Source organism: Eriocheir sinensis, chromosome 43 (assembly GCF_024679095.1).
Source record: "Eriocheir sinensis breed Jianghai 21 chromosome 43, ASM2467909v1, whole genome shotgun sequence".
Classification (NCBI taxonomy): Eukaryota; Metazoa; Arthropoda; class Malacostraca; order Decapoda; family Varunidae; genus Eriocheir; species Eriocheir sinensis.
The window spans coordinates 5,465,926-5,489,326 of record NC_066551.1 but is presented as its reverse complement, the minus strand read 5'-3'; the positions used below and the strand labels follow the sequence as shown (position 1 = coordinate 5,489,326).

General features: G+C 47.4%; 1 protein-coding gene across 2 annotated transcripts; it reads right to left on the bottom strand.

Moving 5' to 3' along the window:
- Positions 1-1,098: 1,098 nt before the first annotated feature.
- On the bottom strand, positions 1,099-15,237 carry LOC127010366 (histone-lysine N-methyltransferase 2D-like). 2 transcript variants are annotated; one of them, XM_050884331.1, is made up of 5 exons: positions 14,739-15,237; positions 3,789-4,380; positions 3,556-3,670; positions 3,252-3,376; positions 1,099-3,161 (listed from the first exon to the last, which is right to left on the bottom strand). In XM_050884331.1, exons 2-5 carry the CDS (start codon positions 4,123-4,125, stop codon positions 2,131-2,133), a joined length of 1,608 nt encoding a protein of 535 aa, XP_050740288.1. In that variant the 5' UTR covers positions 4,126-4,380; positions 14,739-15,237; the 3' UTR covers positions 1,099-2,130. The 2 variants fall into 2 exon arrangements, with proteins under 2 accessions (XP_050740288.1, XP_050740287.1); XM_050884330.1 differs by having other exon boundaries at positions 14,779-15,237.
- Positions 15,238-23,401: the final 8,164 nt, after the last annotated feature.

Below are 23,401 nucleotides of genomic sequence, written 5' to 3'. Positions count from 1 at the left end.
GGATCACATGAGGACTGCCACAAGTCGTTGGGCTACGCCAGGACACAGGACATGCCACCTTGGGCTGATCCACCCCACCCCTCCCTGAGCCCAGTGTACCATCGCCACCACCCTCACCACCACAGCCACATCTCACACCCCGCACCACCTGTGAGAAAGGTAAATGACATTCTAGAAATGGTTGTATTGTTGCCAGGATTTTTTTTTTTTCACTTGTCGCTTATGGCGCCGGTAAGTTTTCTTGGTGGGGCGTCATTGTCGGCCCCAGTCCGTTATGACGCAGGCAAGTGTTTATAGTGGCGCCATCTTGCTTGGCTCATGCTGCCCCCGGAGCTCATTCATTTTCTGATCCTCTGCTTAGAGCTAATCTAGAGTCCGGGTTGATAGGAGGTCATCAGGACAGCATGTAGGTAGACTTAGGTTATTTGGCGATGACTGAAAAATTGCTAGCTTATTTGTAGCAGCGGGCGGGACGCAAACCTACATCCTCCTGACGTCGCTCCCACACTGCCCTGCCCACTCAGAGAGAGAGAGAGAGGGGGGGGGGGTATCATAATCCATTGCCAGAACATGTTTTTTCTTACTTGATGAGGACAGCTCATCCTCATCTCATCCATGTTATAGTATGCGGCCGCCCTCCTCCCCGCTCCTCTTTCCTCTCCTTTTTTCATTACCTCATTGACTCTCAAAATCTCTCTTCTCCTCCTGCCGTCTGTTTATCCCTCCTCTCTTCCCCTAATTACCCAGCAGCTCGTTCAAATAGCCTTTGTCTGGGTAAGAGCGTCTAATAATTTCAGAACCTTAATGGAAAGTAAAGAGAGAATCGTCCTTGCCTGCTTATGCCTACCTCGTCTCGGTGTTGTCGCTAATGGTGTTGGGGTAATGAGGCGGACTACATTTATTTATTGATATCATTATTATTATTATTTTTTGGGTCATTTTTGTATCTGAATGACAAACTGATATGTGAAACATCTTAGGTATAAAATACAGCTGTAAGCAACGTTACGGCCGCTCTAATTGTATGTAAACGATCCTTAAGTATTAAAGGTTGACGGCTTGCTAAAGTGTGTGTGTGTGTGTGTGTGTGTGTGTGTGTGTGTGTGTGTGTGTGTGTGTTTATACAGCAGACGTAGTTCCGTAGTCTTCGGTCAGTCCATATATTCACTACACTTCACCTCGTTGGCTATATTTATAGTTCGTTCGGTACGTTCTGCGCGCCCAAACACTAGACTTGCACGCACCAAGAGAACGATGATGGAGGCTTCATACGGTGACGATCCTTCCGCTTTGTGCTGGCGCTCTGTTGAGGAAAGTGTTTGTAATGTTTGTGCTTCTCCCTGCATCGTGGCCACGTGCAGTGCCGCACACGAGCCACTATACCCTTAGAGGCGTAATTGTGTTTTATGGTACGGACAGCTTAGCTTACTACGTAATGGTTGCATATTGCCTTATAAACGATCCGACAGCGTGGACTAAATAACACCCATGGCCTGAGTGATGGCGTAGGCTTAGGTGGTAGGCAGCGCCCCCTCCTCCATCCTACCAGTCTGCTCTCCGTGAGCGGCACCACTGCAGCAGCACACCACTGTAGAGTCGAATCAAAAGACATTCGTATCAACTCCTCTCCTCAAAATGGCTGTACTCAAACTCACAAGGTCCACCGGAATGGTTTTACTTTGCTTGTTGCTTTTTCTGCAAAAAGGGAGAGAAAATAGCTTCGTTCTTGAGTTGACTAGTTAAGATCGTTTGGTGTGAGTAGCCATGCAGGCTGTGTCCTGCAGTACTTCCAGCCGACAAAATACTCCCCTCGTGCCTTCCCCGTGTCCATGGTCCACACGGCAACACAAGGATTCACACGTCCTGTGCTGCTGTACCGTCCGTGCGTGCGTGCGGTGCGCTGCATCATTGACAATACCACCCAGGAGACACCCGCCGGATTCCCTATACACTACAGCTTCCGGTTGTACTTGGAGAGTTACATTGTCCAGCCTTTACGATCCGTACACTGGACACTACAATAAGGGAGGAGGCGAGGCAGGTGCACGCAGGGGGGGGGTGGCTTCACACCCACGTCTCCTCCTCATCCCCCAAGGGGTGGGCGGGGCACTTCCTGGGAGGATCTTGACCTCATACTTCGGAGGATACCTTGGAAGGGGGTCGGGAGAGGGTGGCAGAGCGTTGCCCTCCGCGTCGCTCGAACACTGCCATCTGGCGGGCCTCGCGGGGCAGGGAGCGCGTGTAGTCACCCTTGAAGGAGCTGTATTCTGGTACCCGCGGAGGCTCCACCTTGGCGAGCCGCCCCGCGCCCCCTGACCTGCCGCTGCCACTGCTGGTGGTGGGGATCACAGCTGGGAGCGGCAGAGGTGGATCCAGCGGGGAGGGGGAGGAGGAAGAGGAGCTGAGAGGGGGAGGGGGAACCACGGGGGGCAGGACTCCTTGGGGGGCTTCTATGATGACTCGGGACGGCTCCCCCGGCCAGGCACGCCCTCCCCCCTGTTGTTGCTGTTGTTGTTGTTGCTGTTGCTGTTTCTGTTGTTGCTGTTGCTGTTCCTTCTGCTGTATCTGGTCCTGTTCCTGTTGTTCCTGCTGGCCCTCCTGTTCTTGCCGCTTTTGTGTCTGCGTGTGCTGCTGTTCCTTGGGCGGGTGCTGCTGCAGGTGCTGCGTGTCGTCACTCAGCACGGTGGCGCGGGAAGAGCGTCGCGAGGCCATGTGGGAGGCGGATTGCGACGGAGGGTGTTCTTGCGGCCGCGTCAGGTCGACGATGGAAGAACACTGGTGGAGGGAGGGCGGCTGGGACACGTGGGAGGAGCGCGAGGCGTGGCGGCGGGAGTCGCAGGTGAGGTAGGTCCTGATAGTGTCTGAGGTGAAGGACCGCTGTCCCAGACATCCTTCACTGCGGCACCGAAGCAGCGGTCGCGCCAGGCTCTCCTCGGTGCTCGTCCTTGTCCCCAGCAGGGGTGCGTGCCGCCCGAGATGGGCGTGCCCTGTCAGCAGGGCGGCCAGCATGGCTGACACCCCCGCGCCGCCCGCCGCCATCAGGGACCATCCGTACCGGTAGGCGTACATGGCGGACCAGCTGGTGCCACGCCCTGATGCCACGCCGTACTCCTCCGACACCACGGACACGAACCACACCACGCCCACTCCCACGCTCAGGCCTGGCGGGGAGAGGAGTGTGCATAGTAAACAGTGTCAAGGACAACAGGGCCAAGCACTCAGAAGGACCGGAGATCAACACAGCCACTCACCTGCCAGGGAGTACAGGAGGGCTGCCAGGAGGGCGGCGTGAGAGTAGCAGCAGCGGCCCACCACCGCCAGCAGACACCCGGCCCCCAGCAGCCCGCACGCCCCCACCAGGAACATTGTCGACAGTCTGAGGAGGAAATGTTTCTCTATGAGGGGTGGATGTTTGGTGGAGAAGAATTGTGCAAGGCGTTTTGACAGCTACACGATAATGTTCAAGGACGCGTTCTGACAACTCTATAATTGTGGTGTGTGGAGTTGTGACAACCACCACCACAGGGGGAGAGACATGCCGCAGGAGACGCCCACCTCATTCTGGCTAGGACGGTCTGCATCAGAGGGGCGGGCGCTGGCAGTTTGAGATCCTTGTGGGTCACCGGTCGCCACCCATAGCTCACACTACTGCACTGGGGCGCCGCTATGTCTGCGGGGAATGGCAAGGGATTACGTGAATGTCTGTCCAGCAAACTATCCATCACGGTCACATTTTGTAATTGTCTGTGTGTGTGTGTGTGTGTCACTATGAAGGCTGAGATACATACGGAGGTGCTGACTGGCGTGGAGGTGCGAGGTGTTGATGTGCGGGCAGGCCGTCCACAGACCCAGGCGGAACGTGACGGTGGTGAGGATGGGGCTGACCTCGCCCGGCCGCTGCTGCAGGGGGTCACGGCCCTCGCCCGCCCCGCCCCGCCCCTGCCACGCTTCCTGTACCTCCCGCGCGGGAGGTTCCTCTCCCACCATCATGGGTTCCCGCACCAGCGCCCACTGCGGGGACAGGAGGGCGGCCACAAGGGCTCCCAGGGCTGCAATCCCCGCCCACACCCCCACCACCCCCGCCACCCATGTCGCCACCCTCCCTCCCACCTTCTCTCCCTGCATGGCCACCCTCACCAGCGGAGCAGGTCATGACTGCCAGCCATGCCTCCACACCTCTTCCTACTCCGGAACGCCCGCAGGAAGCTGCCTTGAGGCGTGGGTGGGCCTGGAGATGCTGTTGTCTGCTGACGCAGCTGCTCACCACTTCGAACCCTCCGCCATGCCGCCCACCTGCTGCCCGCTGACTGCTGTGAAGGAATTCTGCTGACCCTGCTAACTGGGGCACCGCTGTCCTCGCCACCCGCGCTGTCTGGCACCCTGAGGAGAGGAGGAACACTTAATAACGCGGTTGAAATTTCTTTTGAAGTGAGACTATTACCATAAGAATACAAGTGAGCCTCTGGGGAAGACGGTGCAAGAGGCCTGAACCTCCTCATCCCGCCCTCCCACTCTCCTTCCCGCCCACACCCGCCTCCCTCCCGCCCCACCATACCTGTCCCTTCCCCCTCACCTGCCTCTTGCCTTCCACCCACCTGCGCAGGTCAAATTCTCAGGGGCACCTCAATGTCCACTCTCTCACCGCACTGATCTCTCTCTCTCTCTCTCTCTCTCTCTCTCTCTCTCTCTCTCTCTCTCTCTCTCTCTCTCTCTCTCTCTCTCTCTCTCTCTCTCTCTCTCTCTCTCTCTCTCTCTCTCTCTCTCTCTCTCTCTCTCTCTCTCTCTCTCTCTCTCTCTCTCTCTCTCTCTCTCTCTCTCTCTCTCTCTCTCTCTCTCTCTCTCTCTCTCTCTCTCTCTCTCTCTCTCTCTCTCTCTCACTGAGTCTCTCTCTCTCTGAATCTTCCCTGTCGACAGATTCTAAAGACCGACAATAGTATTAAACCCTCTTAGAAGGCACTCACGCACGCACACGCTCTCTCTCTCTCTCTCTCTCTCTCTCTCTCTCTCTCTCTCTCTCTCTCTCTCTCTCTCTCTCTCTCTCTCTCTCTTCGGTTTATTCATGTAAAAAGATACTGCTCAAAGCGTGCCTATCGGGAACGTATTGCCGCGGGGAGGCATAAATAGGCAAGCAGAGGGAGGCAGCCGAGGGTAACGGAGGAGACAAGAATGAACGAACGTCAAGGGAAGGCAATAAGACTTAGTTCAGGCGGTTGGTTGCAACACGCGTGAATGAATGACGAGAGGGAGGATGCGAAGGTTTTAGATACAGTGGTTGGGGGTTGGAGTAGAGGGGAAGGTGGTGGGGGTTCTGGTGATCTGGCGTTGGCAATGTTCTGAAGTTGGGATTGCTGGGGGTTGGAAATGGGGAGTTTGGTAAGGGTCTAGAACTAAGTGGGGTTGGGGGTGGGTAAGGGTTAAGTTGTGGTTATTGGGTTTGTGGATGGGTTGGGTATAGATAATTGGTGAGTAGGGCTGGATGGGGATAAAGCTGCAAGGGGAATAGAAGGAGGAGAAACAGGAGGAGGGAGAGGAAGAGAAAGAACGTAAGATGAAGGGACTTAATTCAGGAGGATGGTTGCAACGCGCGTGAATGAATGACGAGGGAGAAAAGGTGAAGGGAAGGATGGTCATAAGAGGAAGGAAGAAAGAGGAAGAACAAGAGGGAGAGGAAGCTAGAGAACATAAGATGAAGGTATTAAGACTTAGTTCAGGAGGATGGTTGCAACGCGCGTGAATGAATGGCGAGAGGGAAGAGAGGAGAAATGAAGAATAATCATTAGAAGGAGGAGAAGGAAGAGGAGGATGAACAGGAATAGAGAGAACAAAGAAGCAAGAAAGACTTAGTTCAGGATCATGGTTGTAATACGCGTGAATGAATGACAAGAGGGAAGAGATGAAGGAAGAACAATGAACTATAGACGGAGGAAGGAGAAGCAGAAGCAGGAGGAGGAAGGAGGAAAAAGGAGTAAGAAGGGTGGAGAGCCGTGGTAATAAGTGCTGGTGGAGGGAGGGAATTAATGAATGGTGGAAGGGATGAGGAGAAAGGAATGATTACCCGCTATATATGGAGGATGGAGCAAGAGGAGGAGGAGGGAGAGAGGAGCAGAGTGGAGAGGCGGGGTGTCAGCTTTAAGAGGGAACAAGGGGAGCGCCTCTCGTCAGCTGCCTGCCACTTGACGGCTTATACGTCCTGGGGAAAAGTCACAAAGAAGAAGAAAGTTGCGGGGAAGCTCAGAAAACGACCAAGTAAATCTAATGCGAGTTACCCCCAAGACTACAGGTTACCCCTTGGCGCTCCCCAGGCGAGGCTCACACTATCTATCTGTCTGTCTGTCCACACAAAGAAGAAACTTGCGGCGAAGCTCACAAAACGACCTCGAGTAAATCTAATGCGAGTTACCCCCAAGACTACAGGTTACCCCTTAGCACTCCGCAGGTAACATATATGGCTCACGTTAGCTATGTCTGTCTGTCTGTCCCCACCTTGCACACACACACACACACACACACACACACACACACACACACACACACACATATACATACACGCACACGCACACACAGGCACGCAACAAGAAAGGTTTGGGTCAGATTTAAAGCCTTGCCAAGAGTTAGCTTTTACCCTTTGTCCGGCAACACTCCTCTCCTCTTACATCCCCTTCCCCCCCACCCCACACGTGCACACACATACATACGCACATACGCACACACACATACAGTTCTCTAAAAGTACAAATAAATGAGCACAAATAGGTAAACACACACACACACACACACACACACACACACACACACACACACACACACACACACACACACACACACACACACACACACACACACACACACGAGTCTCAGACGGACGTTGGACAAAGGTATTACTCTTCACAATGATGTTTTGCTGCGAGAGAGAGAGAGAGAGAGAGAGAGATTACATTAGGAGGGAGATAAAAGAGAGACTGCGTGAGACAATCCTCAGTGAAGCGAAGGAAAAAAAGAAAACGCTGAGGACGCTGTGATGGGTGACAAGTGTGTGTGTGTGTGTGTGTGTGTGTGTGTGTGTGTGTACAAGAGGCAATCCGTGAGCCACTTATAATATATTCGTGCCGCTGAATTTATGAGCCTCTGACGTTTACACAACAAAGGAAATTAATCACATTCTCCGTAATTATAGCATCGGTGTTGAAAATGACAGTGATAACAGTTGTGGCTGTAGTAATAGTGTAAACAGTAGTAGTAGTAGTAGTAGTAGTAGTAATAGTAGTAGGATGATGATGATGATGATGAGGAGGAGGAGGAAGAGGAGGAGGAGGAGGAGGAAAGAGGAAGAGGAGGAAAATCAGGGAAAGAAGGGGAAGGAGGAGGAGTGAATGGTAGTGGTAGTAGAAGTAGGAGTAGTAGTAATAGTAGTAGTAGTAGTAGTAGTAGTAGTAGTAGTAGTAGTAGTAGTAGTAGTAGTAGTAGGAGGAGGAGAAGGAGTATAGTGGTGGTAGTAGTAGTAGTAGCAGTAGTAGTAGTAGTAGGAGGAGGAGGAGGAGGAGAAGAAGTATAGTGGTGGTAGTAGTAGTAGTAATATTAGTAGTAAAAATAACAATAACAATAATATAGAGTAATGATAAAGAGTAATTCCCCGTCACAGGTATTCACGAGCTTCTTCTGCTTGTTTTCCTCTTCTTCTTGTTTGCGTCGTTTTCTTCTTCTTCGGAATCTGGCTTTAGGAGGCACTTAGCTAATGCTGCACTAAGTCCCTTCGCTTCTTCTTCTTCTTCTTCTTCTTCTTCTTCTTCTTCTTCTTCTTCTTCTTCTTCTTCTTCTTCTTCTTCTTCTTCTTCTTCTTCTTCTTCTTCTTCTTCTTCTTCTTCTTCTTCTTCTTCTTCTTCTTCTTCTTCTTCTTCTTCTTCTTCTTCTTCTTCTTCTTCTTCTTGTTTTTCATTTTCTTTTTCTTGTTCTTGTTCTTATTGTTTTTGTTCTTGTTCTACTTCTTCTTCTTCTTCTTCTCTTGCTTCTTCGGCTTGTTTTTCGTCTTCTCGTTTTTCTCTCTCTTGTTCTTGTTCTTGTTCTTGTTGTTTTTGTTCTTGTTCTACTTCTTCTTCTTCTTCTTCTTCTTCTTCTTCTTCTTCTTCTTCTCTTGCTTCTTCGGCTTGTTTTTCGTCTTCTCGTTTTTCTCTCTCTTGTTCTTGTTCTTGTTCTTCTTACGTATTTTTCACCCTCTTCTTATATATTTCCCATTTATTTTTCTAGTGTATTATTCTCTAACGTTCAGTATATTTCTCTTTACACAATAATACTTCCACATTTACTTTTTATTTTTCTTGCGCATTCAGTATATTTTCTTTTAGTCGACTCTAGTATATTAATTTTCTTCTTCTGCATCTTTTTCCTCCGCTTCTCCTTCCTCTTCTTCTTCTTCTTCTTTTTCTTCTTTGTCTTCTTCTTTTCCTTTATTCACATTTATTCTGTTTTTCTTGTATATTTCTTTATGTTATCTTCCTCATATATTTTATTTATTTTTCTTCTATTTTTTCTTTTTTTCTTCCTCTCTTTCTCCATCTTCGTTTTCTTCTTCTTCTTCATCATCATCTTTTTCTTCTACTTCTTCTTATTCCTCTCTTCTTCATCTTCTTCTTCTTTTTCCTTTCCTTTTTCTCTTTCTTCTTCTTCTTCTATTTCTTCTTATTCCTCTCCTTTTTTTCTTCTTCTTTTTCTTCTTTTTCTTTCTCCTCCTCCTCCTGTTCTCGCCACGCTTAGCCCATTTCCTGTCGTTCAGATGGGCAAGGCCAATCTCTTCATCCCGGCATTTCCTCCCTTCCCTTTCTTGCTCTATTTCTTCCTTTTTTTTGTATCCTGCCTTGTTTTTAATGCTCTTTCACGCTCTATTTACCTCTCTCTCTCTCTCTCTCTCTCTCTCTCTCTCTCTCTCTCTCTCTCTCTCTCTCTCTCTCTCTCTCTCTCTCTCTCTCTCTCTCTCTCTCTCTCTCTCTCTCTCTCTCTCTCTCTCTCTCTCTCTCTCTCTCTCTCTCTCTCTCTCTCTCTCTCTCTCTCTCTCTCCCTCCCCCTCCTCCCCTCCTCCATCTTGGCACGGGCTTTTATTTTCGCGCTCCCTTGCTACAATAACAGCCGCAGTAAAGCAGGAAGGAAATCAAGCTGCTGGCGTGGCGGCCCCCCGACGGACTGGAGGCAGCGGCTGATAGGCGGCGGCACTGACGGGTGGGTGCATGAGGACTGCGGCCGTCAGACCCACGCCCCACCGGCATGTTGTTCCCCGTGGAGACCTGACATGCCTGCCTTTCTTTGACTTCTAAGAGAGAAACATTCCCTCGCTGTGTATCAAAGAGCATTTTGGGGCCATAATAAAAGCTGTCATTTGATATTATTACTCCTGGTACTCCGAGACCTGTGCTCCAAATTTATACATGCTCAAAGAAGATAGTTTCCGAGAAAATTGGAGAGGTTCCCATTCCGTACATGTCCCTGTCGCTGTACGCAGCACGACACTGCCTCGTTAGCATGTGCCTTCCGTGCGACACACACGACAAGGAACGAGTAGGAAAGAAAGGGAAATGGAGTGGCGTGCTTTCCGCCTCCTGTGAGCCTTTACTCTCGAGCCTGAAGGAGAACACTGCTGCAGGCCAGGCCCCGCCACGCCGGCCCGTCCCCGCCTTGGCTACTGCTCGCTACTAGGACGCCCCTCTCCCTCCTGTCCCTGCCTACCCTGTCTCTTCTGCATAACCTTTCTGCCTTTCCCCGTCCACCCTGCCTGCCCTGTCTACTTTACTCTGCATAAACCTTTTTACCTCTCCCTGTTCATCCTGCCCGTCTCACCCTGGTCCACACGTTCTGCCTGACCTCTCTTCGCTACCCCTGCAACCTTTCTGTCCTGCCCTGTCCACCCTGCCTGCCTTGCCCTACTCCACACGCCTTACCTAACCTCTTCCCCCCCCCTTGCCCTGTCCACCCCACCTTCCTCACCCTAAACACTTCCTTTCTCCCCCCTTGCCCTTGCCCTGTCCACCCCACCTTCCTCACCCTAAACACTTCCTTTCTCCCCCCTTGCCCTTGTCCTGTCCACCCCACCTCCCTCACCCTAAACACCTCTTTCTCCACCCTTGCCCTGCCTCCTTGCCCACCTCATTCACCCTCAACACTGGCTGGAAACCGCCCCGCCCCTGCACCGCCCCCCACGCCACCGTCCCCCCCGCCCTCGTGAATGTTTGATCTTTCTTCTGCAACAAAGATTTGGAAGAGTTCTCGTCAAGGTTTTCGTCCGTTGATCACTGACTTGTTTCGTCGGGTGTTTGCATTTCTCAAATTGCACGGAAAATGATTTGCAAATGTGTTGCCTGCCTGCCTCGAGGAAACCGGAAACAGTGATGTCTTGAGTTTCATGACGGATAATATTGATGTTGTATTTTTGTTTAATTTGATTTTGTATGCTGTTATAGACGATCCGACACCAACCTACCCTACCTTACCTTACCCTACCCTATCCTATCCTATCCTACCCTTCCCTTCCCTTCCCTTCCCATCCCATCTCTTCCCTTTCCTTCTTTCCTTCTCTTCCCTTTTCTTCCCTTCCCTTCCCTTCCCTTCCCTTCCCTACCCTACTCTACCCTACCCTACCCTACCCTTAATTTCCCTTCCCTCCCTCTTCCTTCCCTTCCCTTCCCTTCCCTTCCCTTCCCTTCCCTACCCTACCCAACACTGCACTATACCACACCACACTACAACACACACACACACACACACACACACACACACACCACTCGAGGTACAAAAAGACTGACTGCGCTGGAATTTGTATAATGAGAGAGAGAGAGAGAGAGAGAGAGAGAGAGAGAGAGAGAGAGAGAGAGAGAGAGAGAGAGAGTGTTAGTGAGTTAGAGAGGGATTGGCACGTATAATGGAAACTTATTTACGAACTTTCCTCCACTTTGCTCTTTGTCTAGTCTACTTTTTTTTCGATATAACTAAACTCAATTAATCGTCCTATTTTGGCATCTTTTCTCTGTTCTTCTTCTGTAGTCTTTAATGAATCATCGTTGCGAGTTATTTTTCCAGTCTTTAATTTGTTCCCATCCTCAGCTCTCTCTCATTCCCCTCTACATTTAAAGCCCCTCACTCTTTCCCCCTCCCTTGTCTCTCTCTTCACTCCCATTTCCATAATATGCCCTTTCCTTCCCCTTCCCTTTCCTTTCCTTTTCTTTTCATTTCCTTCTCCCTTTTCCATAATACTGCCCTTTATTTTCCTTCATTTTCCTACCCCTTTCTTTTCCTTCCCCTTTCCATATTATTTTCCCTTCTTCCCCTTCCCTTTCCTTTCCATTTCTTTTCATTTCCTTCTCCCTTTTCCATAATATTGCCCTTTATTCTCCTTCCTTTTCATACCCCTTTCTTCTCCTTTCCCTTTCCTCCCCTTTCTGTAATATTTCCACTCCTTCCTCTTCTCTTTCCTTTCCATTTGTTTCATTTCCTTCACCCTTTTCCATAATACTGCCCTTTATTCTCCTTCATTTTCCTACCCCTTTCTTTTCCTTTCTTTTTCCTCCCCTTTCCATATTATTCTCCCTCCTTCCTCTTCCCTTTCCTTTCCATTTCTTTTCATTTCCTTCTCCCTTTTCCATAATACTGCCCTTTATACTCCTTCATTTTTCTACCCCTTTTTTCTCCTTTTTCTTTCCTCCCCTTTCCATAGTATTCCCCCTTCTTCCTCTTCTCTTTCCTTTCCTTTTCCATATTCCCCTTCCTTTCCCTTCCCTTTCCATAATATTACCCCTCCTTCCCCCTCTCTTTTCTTTCCCATTTCTTTTCTTTTCCTTCCCATTCTTCCCTTCTCCATAAAACTCCCCTTCCTTTCCCTTCCCTTTCCATAATATTACCTCTCCTTCCCCCTCTCTTTTCTTTTCCTTCCCATTCTTCCCTTCTCCATAAAACTCCCCTTCCTTTCCCTTCCCTTTTTATAATATTCCCCTTCCTTCCCCTTCCCTTTCTTTCCTCTCCTTCCCCTTCCCTTTCTTTCCTCTCCTTCCCCTTCCTTCTATATCTCTTACTTTCCCTTTCCTTCCCTACATCTCTCCTCCTCCCATCTCATCTCTCCTCTCCTTCACGTACAACCACGCTTTACAACTATAGTTTCGCTGGACTTAAGAAAGTTCTGTCTATCTATTTATTCGTCTGTTGCAAGAGGCGTCGGTTAACTTCTCCCCAACACGCGTGATGAAAGCTTGTTTATGAGCATTCGTCGGGGTCACTGTCTATCCTCATGTTCATTAAGGCGCCTTTCCACCTGAAACTGACCTCTCCTTCGGCCTCTCGTTCTTGTGTCTTTTATCGGAGCAGCGCATAGCGGGCTTTTTCTGGTGCGAGTTTTGTTCCATTGCCCTTGAGCTGCCTTCTTTCGCTGTATGAAAGAAAAGAATCGATGTAAAGGGCGCAATTGTGTGAAGATGCCTCCCTTAGCTGTGAAAAAATGAAAGAAATCGATGTAAAAGGCGCAAATGTGTGAAGATGCCTCCCTCTCCTGTAAAAAAAATGAAAGAAATCGATGTAAAAGTCGGAAATGTCTAACTATTTTTATTTTTGGCGAGGCTAAGGAAAGCTCGTGTCCGCCTCTTCGTCCATTGCGAGGAGCTCCGTGGGTCGAGGTCTTGAGGACGCGGCTTATCTGGCTCACGGCTGCACAAACACCACTGATTCAGACCGGGAGCGAGGCAGCATAGGTGGGGGTCTTCCTGTGTGTGTGTGTGTGTGTGTGTGTGTGTGTGTGTGTATGTGGTTTAAAGGAAAAACATCGACAGTAACAATTCATCGCGATAATTATTCCTCCTCTAATTGATTTATTCAGTCTATTTATTTACTTATTATTATTATTATTATTATTATTATTATTATTATTATTATTGTTGTTGTTGTTGTTGTTATTATTTTAGTGATACTAATAATAATTGTAATAGTAGTAATAGTAATAATGAAAATATTAGAAATAATAATAATAATAATAATAATAATAATAATAATAATAATAGCAACAGGAACAATGGTGCTCTTACGTCCAGGAAAAAAAATCACATAAATCTACGGTGTCCGCCAGCCGCATTTCACTTACCAGTTCCTCCCGGCCGCCCCCCTGCCCCGGTCCTGCCTGTCCCGGCGCACTCAGCGTGAATTAATTATTCCCGCAAATTAATGTATGCGTGACATTTATTTTAATACTTGCATGCCGCGCCATAAATAATCGTAAAAATCCATATTATAAAGTGCAGAAGGCAGACGTCAATAGTGCCGCGGAGTTGTGTTCCTTCCTTGGCAGCGAGCTCGGCGGCCGGGCGGCGGAGGGGAGGCGAAGCGTGCTGTCTTGTAGCACGAGTCTCGCCGCCTCCCCGCCGGCTGTCCCCGCCAGCCAAACTTTTTCAATATAGGAAACAACTGTTCCGACCTCCATATAGTGTAAACACCGGGCACCGAGCGAGCTGCTGGGAGAGAGAGAGAGAGAGAGAGAGAGAGAGTACCCGGGTGCCAGTATCTCCGGGGAAATAAAAGGCCGTGCCCCCGAAGTTAGTAGCGGTGGCGTCCGCCCATCACACTTTGCGGCGGGCTTCGAGGGAGAGAAATGCTACACGTGACTGGCTCGCCTCGGGAAGGACGGGGTGCCACGAGGCCTGGTGGGGCCGAGCTGTCAATACCCCCGGCGGGAGTGGCCGCGGCAATGCTGGCGTATCGGCCCCAGCAGGCGGCCGCTGAGGAGAGGTCGCCTCCCCCCTTCCCCCTCCCCCTGCTCCCTCCTTGTCATTTTCATCCATCCTCAGGGGTGTCTGCAGCCTCTTGGCTTACGTGTCTCCGCCCCCCCGTCTCCTTCGCTCCTCCTCTTCCTCTCCCCTACTCAGCCCTCCCCTGCTCTCCCAACTCTCTTGCACCGCAGCCACTCCATTACCCTCACTGCTAGTGGTGATGGCTAAACGACGACCCCCTCCCACCCCTATTCTCCCAGTGGTACTTAAGAAAGAAAAATATCAGTTATTTTCTTGGCAATGTTCCTGTTTTGCCTTCGGCTCAGATATACCGGAAAAAGGAAAAATGTATCCCGGTGCTGTTGGGCAACGTTTTCACGGCTCGTTTTCACGTCAGCGTTGGGTCCGTCACGTTTATTTTAGGTCTTTAAACGAAATCCTGCTTTTTCTGTAATCAAGGTTAAGCCTTTCAACTTCCTACGCTTTTCTTTTTTTAACCACACCACCACAGTTGCTCTGCCTCGCGTACCAGTGCATGCTCCTTTACACCAGTGGTTCAGTCTTTCAGGCGTAACATTTCGCTTTGTTTATGCACCAGTAATCAGCGATAAGCTCTTCAACGCTGAGCTGTCCTCTGCGGCCACACCGCCGCCGCTGCTCGGGCTCACGCATCAACGCCTGTATCTTTACACCCGCGCCTCAGGCTTCCGCGGTTAACGTTTGGTCGGGAACGTCAGCCTCATCACCACCGCTCATCAACGTTTTTCTTGCGGCGCGGGGGGCGGAGGCGCTGTGCTGGTGGATGCTGAGGGGGAGGTGTTGGAGGGGGCTTTCCTCCCCCTTACTATATATTACGAGTAACGTGTGTCTTGCTCGCACCAGCCTGGCCGCGCTGCTCCCCTCCACCCCCACTCCCTCCCTCCCATTACCCCATACCCTCCCCCCACTTTCTCTCTCTCTCTCTCTCTCTCTCTCTCTCTCTCTCTCATTCTCTTACTATGCTCCTTTCTTCACCTCTCACGCCTTAGAGTTGGTGCCTTTGCCCGTGCTGTACCTGGGGTGTCGCTGGTCCTCGGGCGGGGGCTCGTGACCGTAACAGAGGCACACACGGGCACTGAAGGGGCGGCGGGAGTGCCAAGACTGAGGCAACACTGCGCGCACGTCCTCTCCCCTCGACGCCTGATTCGCTACTGACAACATCCTCCTCCCGCTGGTGGTCTAGACTCCCGCCTTCGATCCTACCACCACCACCTCCACCACCACCACCATCACCACCACTGTCCGACTGCTTGTCTCTCTCGGCCTTACGGTGGTGGTGTTGGTGGAGGTGGTGGTGGTGGTGCTCGGTGAACCAGGGAGTGATGGCGGTGGTGAGGCAGATTTGAAGGAATGAAGTCTTTTGTCTGTCCTTGTTTGAGACGCGTTTGGTGCGCGAGATAAAGTTGTGGACGGGGAGGTTGATGTGTGTTGCTGGTGTGTTGCTGATATGTGTTTCTGGTATGTGTTTCCGATACGTTTGCTGGGCGATATGAAGTTGCTGACGGGAAGGTTGCTGTGTGTTGCTGGTATGTTGTTGATGTGTGTTGCTTGCTGATATGTGTTTCTGATACGTTTGCTGGGCGATATAAAGTTGTTGACGGGAAGGATGATGTGTGTTTCTTATATGTTTCTGGTATGTGTTTCTGATGTGTTGCTGATATGCGTTTCTGATACGTTTGCTGGGCGATATGAAGTTGTTGACGGGAAGGTTGATGTGTGTTGCTGATGTGTATTGCTGCTATGTGCTTCTGATGTGTTTCTGATGTGTGTTTCTGGTATGTGTTTTTGGTATGTGTTTCTGATATGTGTTTCTGATGTGTGTTTCTGATATGTGTTTCTGGTATGTGTTCTTGGTATGTGTTTCTGATATGTGTTCCTGATGTGTATTTCTGGTATGTGTTTCTGATGTGTGTTTCTGATATGTGTTTCTGGTATGTGTTCTTGGTATGTGTTTCTGATATGTGTTCCTGATGTGTATTTCTGGTATGTGTTTCTGATGTGTGTTTCTGATATGTGTTTCTGATGTGTTTTTGGGGTGATATGAAGTTGTTGACGGGAAGGTTGATGTGTGTTTCTGCCTCTCTGTTTGTCTGTTTGTTTGTTTGTGCCTTGTGTGTGGTATGTCCTTCCTCCCTTCCTCCCTTCCTCCCTTCCTTCCTTCCCTCTCTTCCTCCCTCCGTTCATAGATTCCTGTCCGCTGTTTTTATTTCATGTTTTTTTCTTTCCGTTTTCTTTTTGTTTATTTGTTTTTTTCTGTGTTTAGCTTTTTATTTTTCTTATGATGATGATGATGATGATGATGATGATATCGTTGTTGTTATTGCTGTTGTTGTTGTTGTACTTGCTCTTCTTCTTTTTCTTCTTCTTCTTCTTCTTCTTCTTCTTTTCTCCTTCTAGTTTTTTTCTTAATCTTGTTCTTTTGTTTTTGTTCTTATCTTTCATCCTCCTTCTTCCTCCTAATCCTCCTTCTCTTCTTACTTCTCTCCTCCTCCTCCACCACCAAATCCACCTCCACAACCACCTCCTCCTCCTTCTCCACCTCAACCACCTCCCCCCCCACCTCCTGCAGGCACCATGTTCACTCCGGAGGGCCCTCAAGAGTTCCCTTCGCGGCGTAATTCCATGTCAGCTGCTCGGAACGCCGCGGAAACTCATAAATTGGTTCGAATATATCTAAATCCGCGTCAGCACCGGCGGCGGGAGGAAGAGTTAAGAAGCGGGAGATAAATAGCACAGCCGAGGACATGTGAGGAAGGGGAGAGGGAGGGAAGGCGGGATGCAGGGAGAGACAGAGAGGGGAAGGGAGAGAAAGAGGGAGGGACAGGAGAATGGGAGAGAGGGGAAGGGAATGAAAGAGGGAGGAAGGAAGAGAAAGAGGGAGGGAGAAGAGAGTGGGAGAGAGGGGGAGGGAGGAAGGGAATGAAAGAGGGAGAGAGAGAAAGAGAGAGGAAGGGAGAGAAAGAGTGAGGGAGGAAGGGAATGAAAGAAGGAGGGAGCGAAAGAGGGAGGAAGGGAGAGAAAAGAGGAGGAAGAGGAGATTGGGAGGGAATAAGAGAGAGAGGGAGGGAGAAATAGAGAAAGAGATGGTAAAAATATATATATAGATTGCTAAATATATGCTGTAAACGGATAAAGGAATATATCAGAACAGGAAAGAAGGAAAAAAACGAAAATAAATATGAAGAGAAAGTTAAATATGGATAAATAGATGAGAGAGAGATAGATGAGAGAGAGAGAGAGAGAGAGAGAGAGAGAGAGAGAGAGAGAGAGAGAGAGAGAGAGAGAGAGAGAGAGTAAAATTATAGATAGATCGACAGATAAATAAAGAGTAAGAAAAAATAAAAAAAGGAAACGAAAGAAAGAAAGAAAAAAAGAAGGAAAATATACGTAGAAAAAAAACGCAGGAAGGAAACGAAAGAGTGTGGAAAATGTGTGTTGGGAGAGAGAGAGAGAGAGAGAGAGAGAGAGAGAGAGAGAGAGAGAGAGAGAGATGGGGGAAATAAAAAAAAGAAGATAGATAGGAAGAAATAAAGAGAAAGAGAGAAAGGAAAAAGGAAAGAAAAATCAAGAGAAATAAATAAATAAAAAAGAAAAAGAGAAAGAAAGAAAGAAAGAAAGTTTGGAAAATGTTTGTTGCTGGAGATCACGGATAACTGGTGGCTGTTGAAGAGAGAGAGAGAGAGAGAGAGAGAGAGAGAGAGAGAGTGAGTGAGAGTGAGAGAGAGTGTGAGAGAGCAAGAGTTCGGTGAGTATATTAACGTTCCATGGTGCTTGCGTGCCGTGAAAAAAGGGAGGCAGCGGTGCGGGTCGTGAGTCTGTTTATGCAATCAGGCGAATTAGGGAGGAAATATCTGCGAGGCTTAGCGCGGATAACACAGAGGCGTGGGAGGGACTGCCGGGGGGTGCGCGCTGAAGGGAAGGGGAGTACTAGGAGCATTAGAAGCCGATGATACTAGGACCAGGGAACACCAGAACCGGAGATTAATAGGATCAAATAATTCTAGGACCAGAGAGTACTAGGAATGATTAATACTAGGGCCAGGGAACACTAGAACCGGAGAATGATAGGACCAAGTAATTCTAGGACCAAAGAGTACTAGGAATGATTAATACTAGGACCAGGGAACACCAGAACCGGAGATTAATAGGATCAAGTAATTCTAGGACCAGAGAGTACTAGGAATGATTAATACTAGGACCAGGGAACACTAGAACCGGAGAATGATAGGACCAAGTAATTCTAGGACCAGAGAGTACTAGGAATGATTAATACTAGGACCAGGGAACACTAGAACCGGAGAATGATAGGACCAAGTAATTCTAGGACCAGAGAGTACTAGGAATGATTAATACTAGGACCAGGGAACACTAGAACCGGAGAATGATAGGACCAAGTAATTCTAGGACCAGAGAGTACTAGGAATGATTAATACTAGGACCAGGGAACACTAGAACCAGATAGTAATAGGACCAAGTAATTCTAGGACCATAGAGTACTAGGAATGATTAATACTAGGACCAGGGAACAGTAGAACCAGAGAATAATAGGACCAGAGAGTACTAGGAATGATTAATACTGCGACCGAAGAGTACTAGGTCTGGATAATACTAGGATTCGGGAGCATTAAAACCTGTTAACACTAGAACCAGAAAGCACTAGGACAAGAGAGCATTAGAACCAAGAAGGACTAGAACTAAGGAGCGCAAGAACCAGATGATACTTGGATCAGAGAGTACTGATTCCTTTAATGTATAACTAGAACCAGGTCGCACTAGGGCCAGCGAGGACTTGAATCAGAGACCACTAATACCAGGGAGCCTTAGGACCAGGGAGCATTAGAACCAGGTAGCACTAGGGCCAGCGAGGACTAGAATCAGAGACCACTAATACCAGGGAGCTTTAGGACCAGGGAGCATTAGAACCAGGTAGCACTAGGGCCAGGGAGGACTTGAATCAGATACCACTAATACCAGGGAGCTTTACGACCAGGGAGCATTAGAACCAGGTAGCACTTGAACCAGAGAGCATTTGGACCAGGGATAGGGCTGAGTATGCTAGGGATATGGCTGATGAGAGGCTTTGAGAACTATGAGGTTGAGAGAGGTAGCAAGTGCAGGGATAGACAGTGGATAGACAATGGACCGCAAGAGAGTTTCAGAAGGAGAACGAACAAGGTAGAGTAGGAGTATACAGGAAGAAAAGGAAGGTAGGGGAGGTGAGGATAAAAGAACCAAGACCAACGATGAACAAAGGATCACAAAGACTCTAAAGGGAAGAAAGACGAGGGGGATACCAGCGCAAAAGGAAGAGTTGTTGTACTTTAGGATGAATGAATGAATGAATGCCAGGATAAACAAAGAGAGCACAAAAGGGTTTAGAGGGGAGAACGAAGAGGGAAAAGGACCATAACAGAAGGGGTAGAAGTACTTTAGGAGAAGGAGGAAGAGGCAATCTAGAAAATGGGATAAACATGAAGGAATTTAAGAAGAGAGGAACAGAACGCCGGAGGAATCATAAATGGATGGAGTGGGAGAGGGAAGTGTTGAGGAGAACAATCAAGTATCTGTGATGAACTAGACACCACAAGAAAGTTAAGAGGAAAGGATCAGGGATGGAGAAGAATCATAAGGGGATGGAATGGAAGAGAAAGTTGGTAAGGGAAGCAATCTAGTATCTGTGATGAACTAGACACCACGAGAAATTTAAGAGGAAAGGAACAGGGATGGAGAAGAATCATAAGGGGACGGAATGGAAGAGAAAGATGGTAAGGGAAGCAATCTAGTATCTGTGATGAACTAGATGATACAAGAAGGTTAAAATAATAGGTACAGCACGGAAGAAGAAGCACAGGGATATAGGTTGGAAGAGAAAGAGGGTTAGGGGAACAATCAAGTACACAATAAGGTTATGAAGAAAGGAAACCACAGGAAAGTAAAGAAAGAAGGAACAAAACGAGAGAAGAATTATAAGGAGGTGAGGGGAGCAAATAAGTGATGAAATAGCCAACACAATTAGGTTAGAAAGAAAGGAAACTACAGGAAAGTAAAGAAAGGAACAGAACGAGAGAAGAATTACAAGGAGGTGAGGGGAGGAAATAAGTGCCTGGGATGAACTAGGCAACACGAGAAAGTTAAGAAGAAAGAAAACCACAAGAAAGTTTAAGAAGAGAGGAAAAGATCGAGAGAAGAATTACAAAGTGGTGAGGGAAGCAAATAAGTCCCAGGGATAAACTAGACACAACAAGAAATACAAAAAGGAAGAAACAGGAAGAGAAAAGCAGTACAGTATAAGGGATTGAACCGGAAGAGAAAAGAAGTATAAGAGATTGAACCGGAAGAGAAAAGAAGTATAAGAGATTGAACCGGAAAAGAAAAGAAGTATAAGGGATTGAACCGGAAGAGAAAAGAAGTATAAGAGATTGAACCGGAAGAGAAAAGAAGTATAAGAGATTGAACCGGAAGAGAAAAGAAGTATAAGAGATTGAACCGGAAGAGAAAAGAAGTATAAGAGATTGAACCGGAAGAGAAAAGAAGTATAAGAGATTGAACCGGAAGAGAAAAGAAGTATAAGGGATTGAACCGGAAGAGAACAGAAGTATAAGAAATTGAACCGGAAGAGAAAAGAAACATAAGGGATTGAACCGGAGAAGAAAAAAGAAGTATAAGAGATTGAACCGGAAGAGAAAAGAAGTATAAGGGATTGAACCGGAAGAGAACAGAAGTATAAGAGATTGAACCGGAAGAGAAAAGAAACATAAGGGATTGAACCGGAGAAGAAAAAAGAAGTATAAGGGATTGAACCAGAAGAAAAAAGATGATGAGGAAAGCAATTATGTGTCTGGGATGAAATAGATACCACAAAAAAATAATAAAGGACGGAACAGGGCGGGAAAAGATGTATAAGGAATTGAACGGGAAGAGAAAGATGATGAGGAAAGCAATTATGTGTCTGGGAGAATAAATGAAATAGACACCACAAGAAAGTTACGAAAGAAGAAGTAACGGAACGAGAGGAGGATAACAAGGGGATGGCCTGGGAGGAGAAAGTGATTGGGATGAACCACGCACACAAGAAAGTTAAGAAGAGAGGAACAGGACGAAAGAAGAATTACAAATAGATGGCCTAAGGAGAGAAAGGTGGCGAAGAGAGAGTTTAAAGTCTAAGAAGAACTAGAACCTTTGCTAGAACTGGTAAGGAAGAAAGTGTCGAAATTAGTGAAGGACAAAGAAAATTAAGGAACAGCAAGTAACAGGGAAATAAAAATGAATAAATGCAATGTTATATGGTGATGCAAATATGAGACTGATGATAAAAGAGAAAAGAAAACCGAAAAGAAAAACGAAATTAGTAAAGGACAAAGAAAATTAAGAAACAGCAACCAACAGGGAAATGAAGAAAAATAAATAAAAGCAATGTTATATGGTGATGCAAATATGAGACTGGTGGCAGAAGAGAAGGAACAAAGGGAAGAGGAGAAGGAATAGAGGGAGAAGAGGAGGAGAACAAGGAGGATGAGGAGAGCTTACAGAGGGATAAAAAAATACAACAATGCTATTAAACCAGAAAGAATAATGAACTAAAAGTAGGAAAGAGGGGAAGAGGAGAAAAATGAGGAAAGTAAACAGAGAAGGGGAGGAAATAGAGGAGGAAGGGAGGAGATGAACAAGGAACAAGATAATGATGATGAAAGGAATAAGGGTGAAGGAAGAATAAGGAAAATGAAGAAGAGAAGGAAATGGAGGAGGGGAGAAGAACAAAAACAAGAACAGGAGATAATGAAGATGTTGATGAGAAGAAGGAAAAGGAGAACAAAGAGGAGGAAGAAGACTGAGAACAAGAACAAGATGATGATGATGACGAGGAGGAGGAAGAGGAAGAAGAGGAGGAGGACGAAGAACAAGAAAAAGAAAAAATTGTGATATGAAAAGGGAAAGAAAAAGAAGAGGACGAGAACAAGAAAAAAGAAAAAGATGACGATGAGAAAAAGAAGGAAGAAGAAGAAGACGAAAACAAGAACAAGAACAAGAACAAAAACAAAATAATGATATGAAAAAAGGAAAAAGAAAAGGAGGACGAGAACAAGAAAAAGAAAAAGATGGCGATGAGGATAAGTAGGAAGAAGAAGAGGAAGACGAAAACAATCACAAGAAGAACAAAGAACAAGAGACAAAGAACAAAAAAAACAAAGAACAAGAGAATGAGAACAAAAAAAAGAAAATCATCGTTGAAATCGGAAAAATCGTTGAAAAGGAAAAGATGACGATGAGAAAAAAGAAGGAAAAAGAAAAGGAAAACGAAAACAAGCACAAGAACAAGAACAAAGAACAAGAGAATGAAAACAAAAAAAAAGAAAATCATCGTTGAAATCGGAAAAATCGTTGAAAAGGAAAAGATGACGATGAGAAAAAAGAAGGAAGAAGAAAAGGAAAACGAAAACAACCACAAGAACAAGAACAAAAAACAAGAGAATGAGAACAACAACAACAACAAAACAACAAAAAAATCATCGAGGACTCAGACTCAGAGACACCCCGACGCGCCGACGTAAGCGACTCCTCCGCCGTTGTACCAAGACTCACACCTTACCCTCCCCTCCCCCCTTTCCCCCCCCTCCCCCTCCTTCACCCCCAGGCCCCTCCAGGTAATTTCAGCCCTCCGGAGTCACAAGGGCACAAGGAAAGGACGGTCGTAAGGGCGGGTTTCAGGGGGCGTGTGGGCGGGAGTGGCGGACTTAGAGGCGCTGGGTGGATGGTGAAGGCGACTCCCGAGGTGGATTTTCACGCGAGTCTGTCTATTGATCCTTAAAACCCATGAAAGGATTTTGCCGAGATGAAGAATAATGTCCCGCGGGCGGCCTCAGGTGTGTGTATCTATCGGGGTTTATCTATCGGGGTGTCTGTCTATCGGGGTTATCTATCGGGGGGGGGGGTCTATCGGGGTGTCTGTCTATCGGGGTTTGTCTATTGGGGTGTCTGTCTATCGGGGTTATGTATCTGTTTGTCTGTCTATCGGGGTGTCTATTTATCGAGGTGTCTATCTATCGGGATGTCTATCTATCGCGGTATCTATCTATCGGTGTGTGTGTGTGTGTGTGTGTGTGTGTGTGTGTGTGTGTGTTCGTGTGTTTGTTTATCGATTTATCCGCCCATCCATCTCTCTGTTAATCGGTGTATCCATGTGTGTGTGTGTGTGTGTGTGTGTGTGTGTGTGTGTGTGTGTGTGTGTGTGTGTGTGTGTGTGTGTGTGTGTTCTTTTGTTTATGTGTCTGTCTGTTTGTCTGTCTTTATGTCTTATCTGTCTATCTGTCTATTGATCTATCGATGTATGTGTGTCTGGTATTTGCTTCTCTATCTATCTATCTATCTATCTGTCTAACTTCCTATTCATATATATTTCCACATCTCTGTCTGCCTGTCTTTGTCTGTCTATTTCTGTCCCTGTCAATCTGCCTGTCTGTTTGTCTATTTGTCTGTTTACCTTCCCGTCTGTCTGTGTATCTGTCAGTCTGTCTATATATCTGTTTGTCTTCCTGTTTGTCTCTCTGTCTATCTGTTTATCTTCCTGTCAGTCTGTCCACGTATCTATCTTATGTCAGTATATCTTGCCAACACAACAGGTCTAATAATCTCCCACAGTG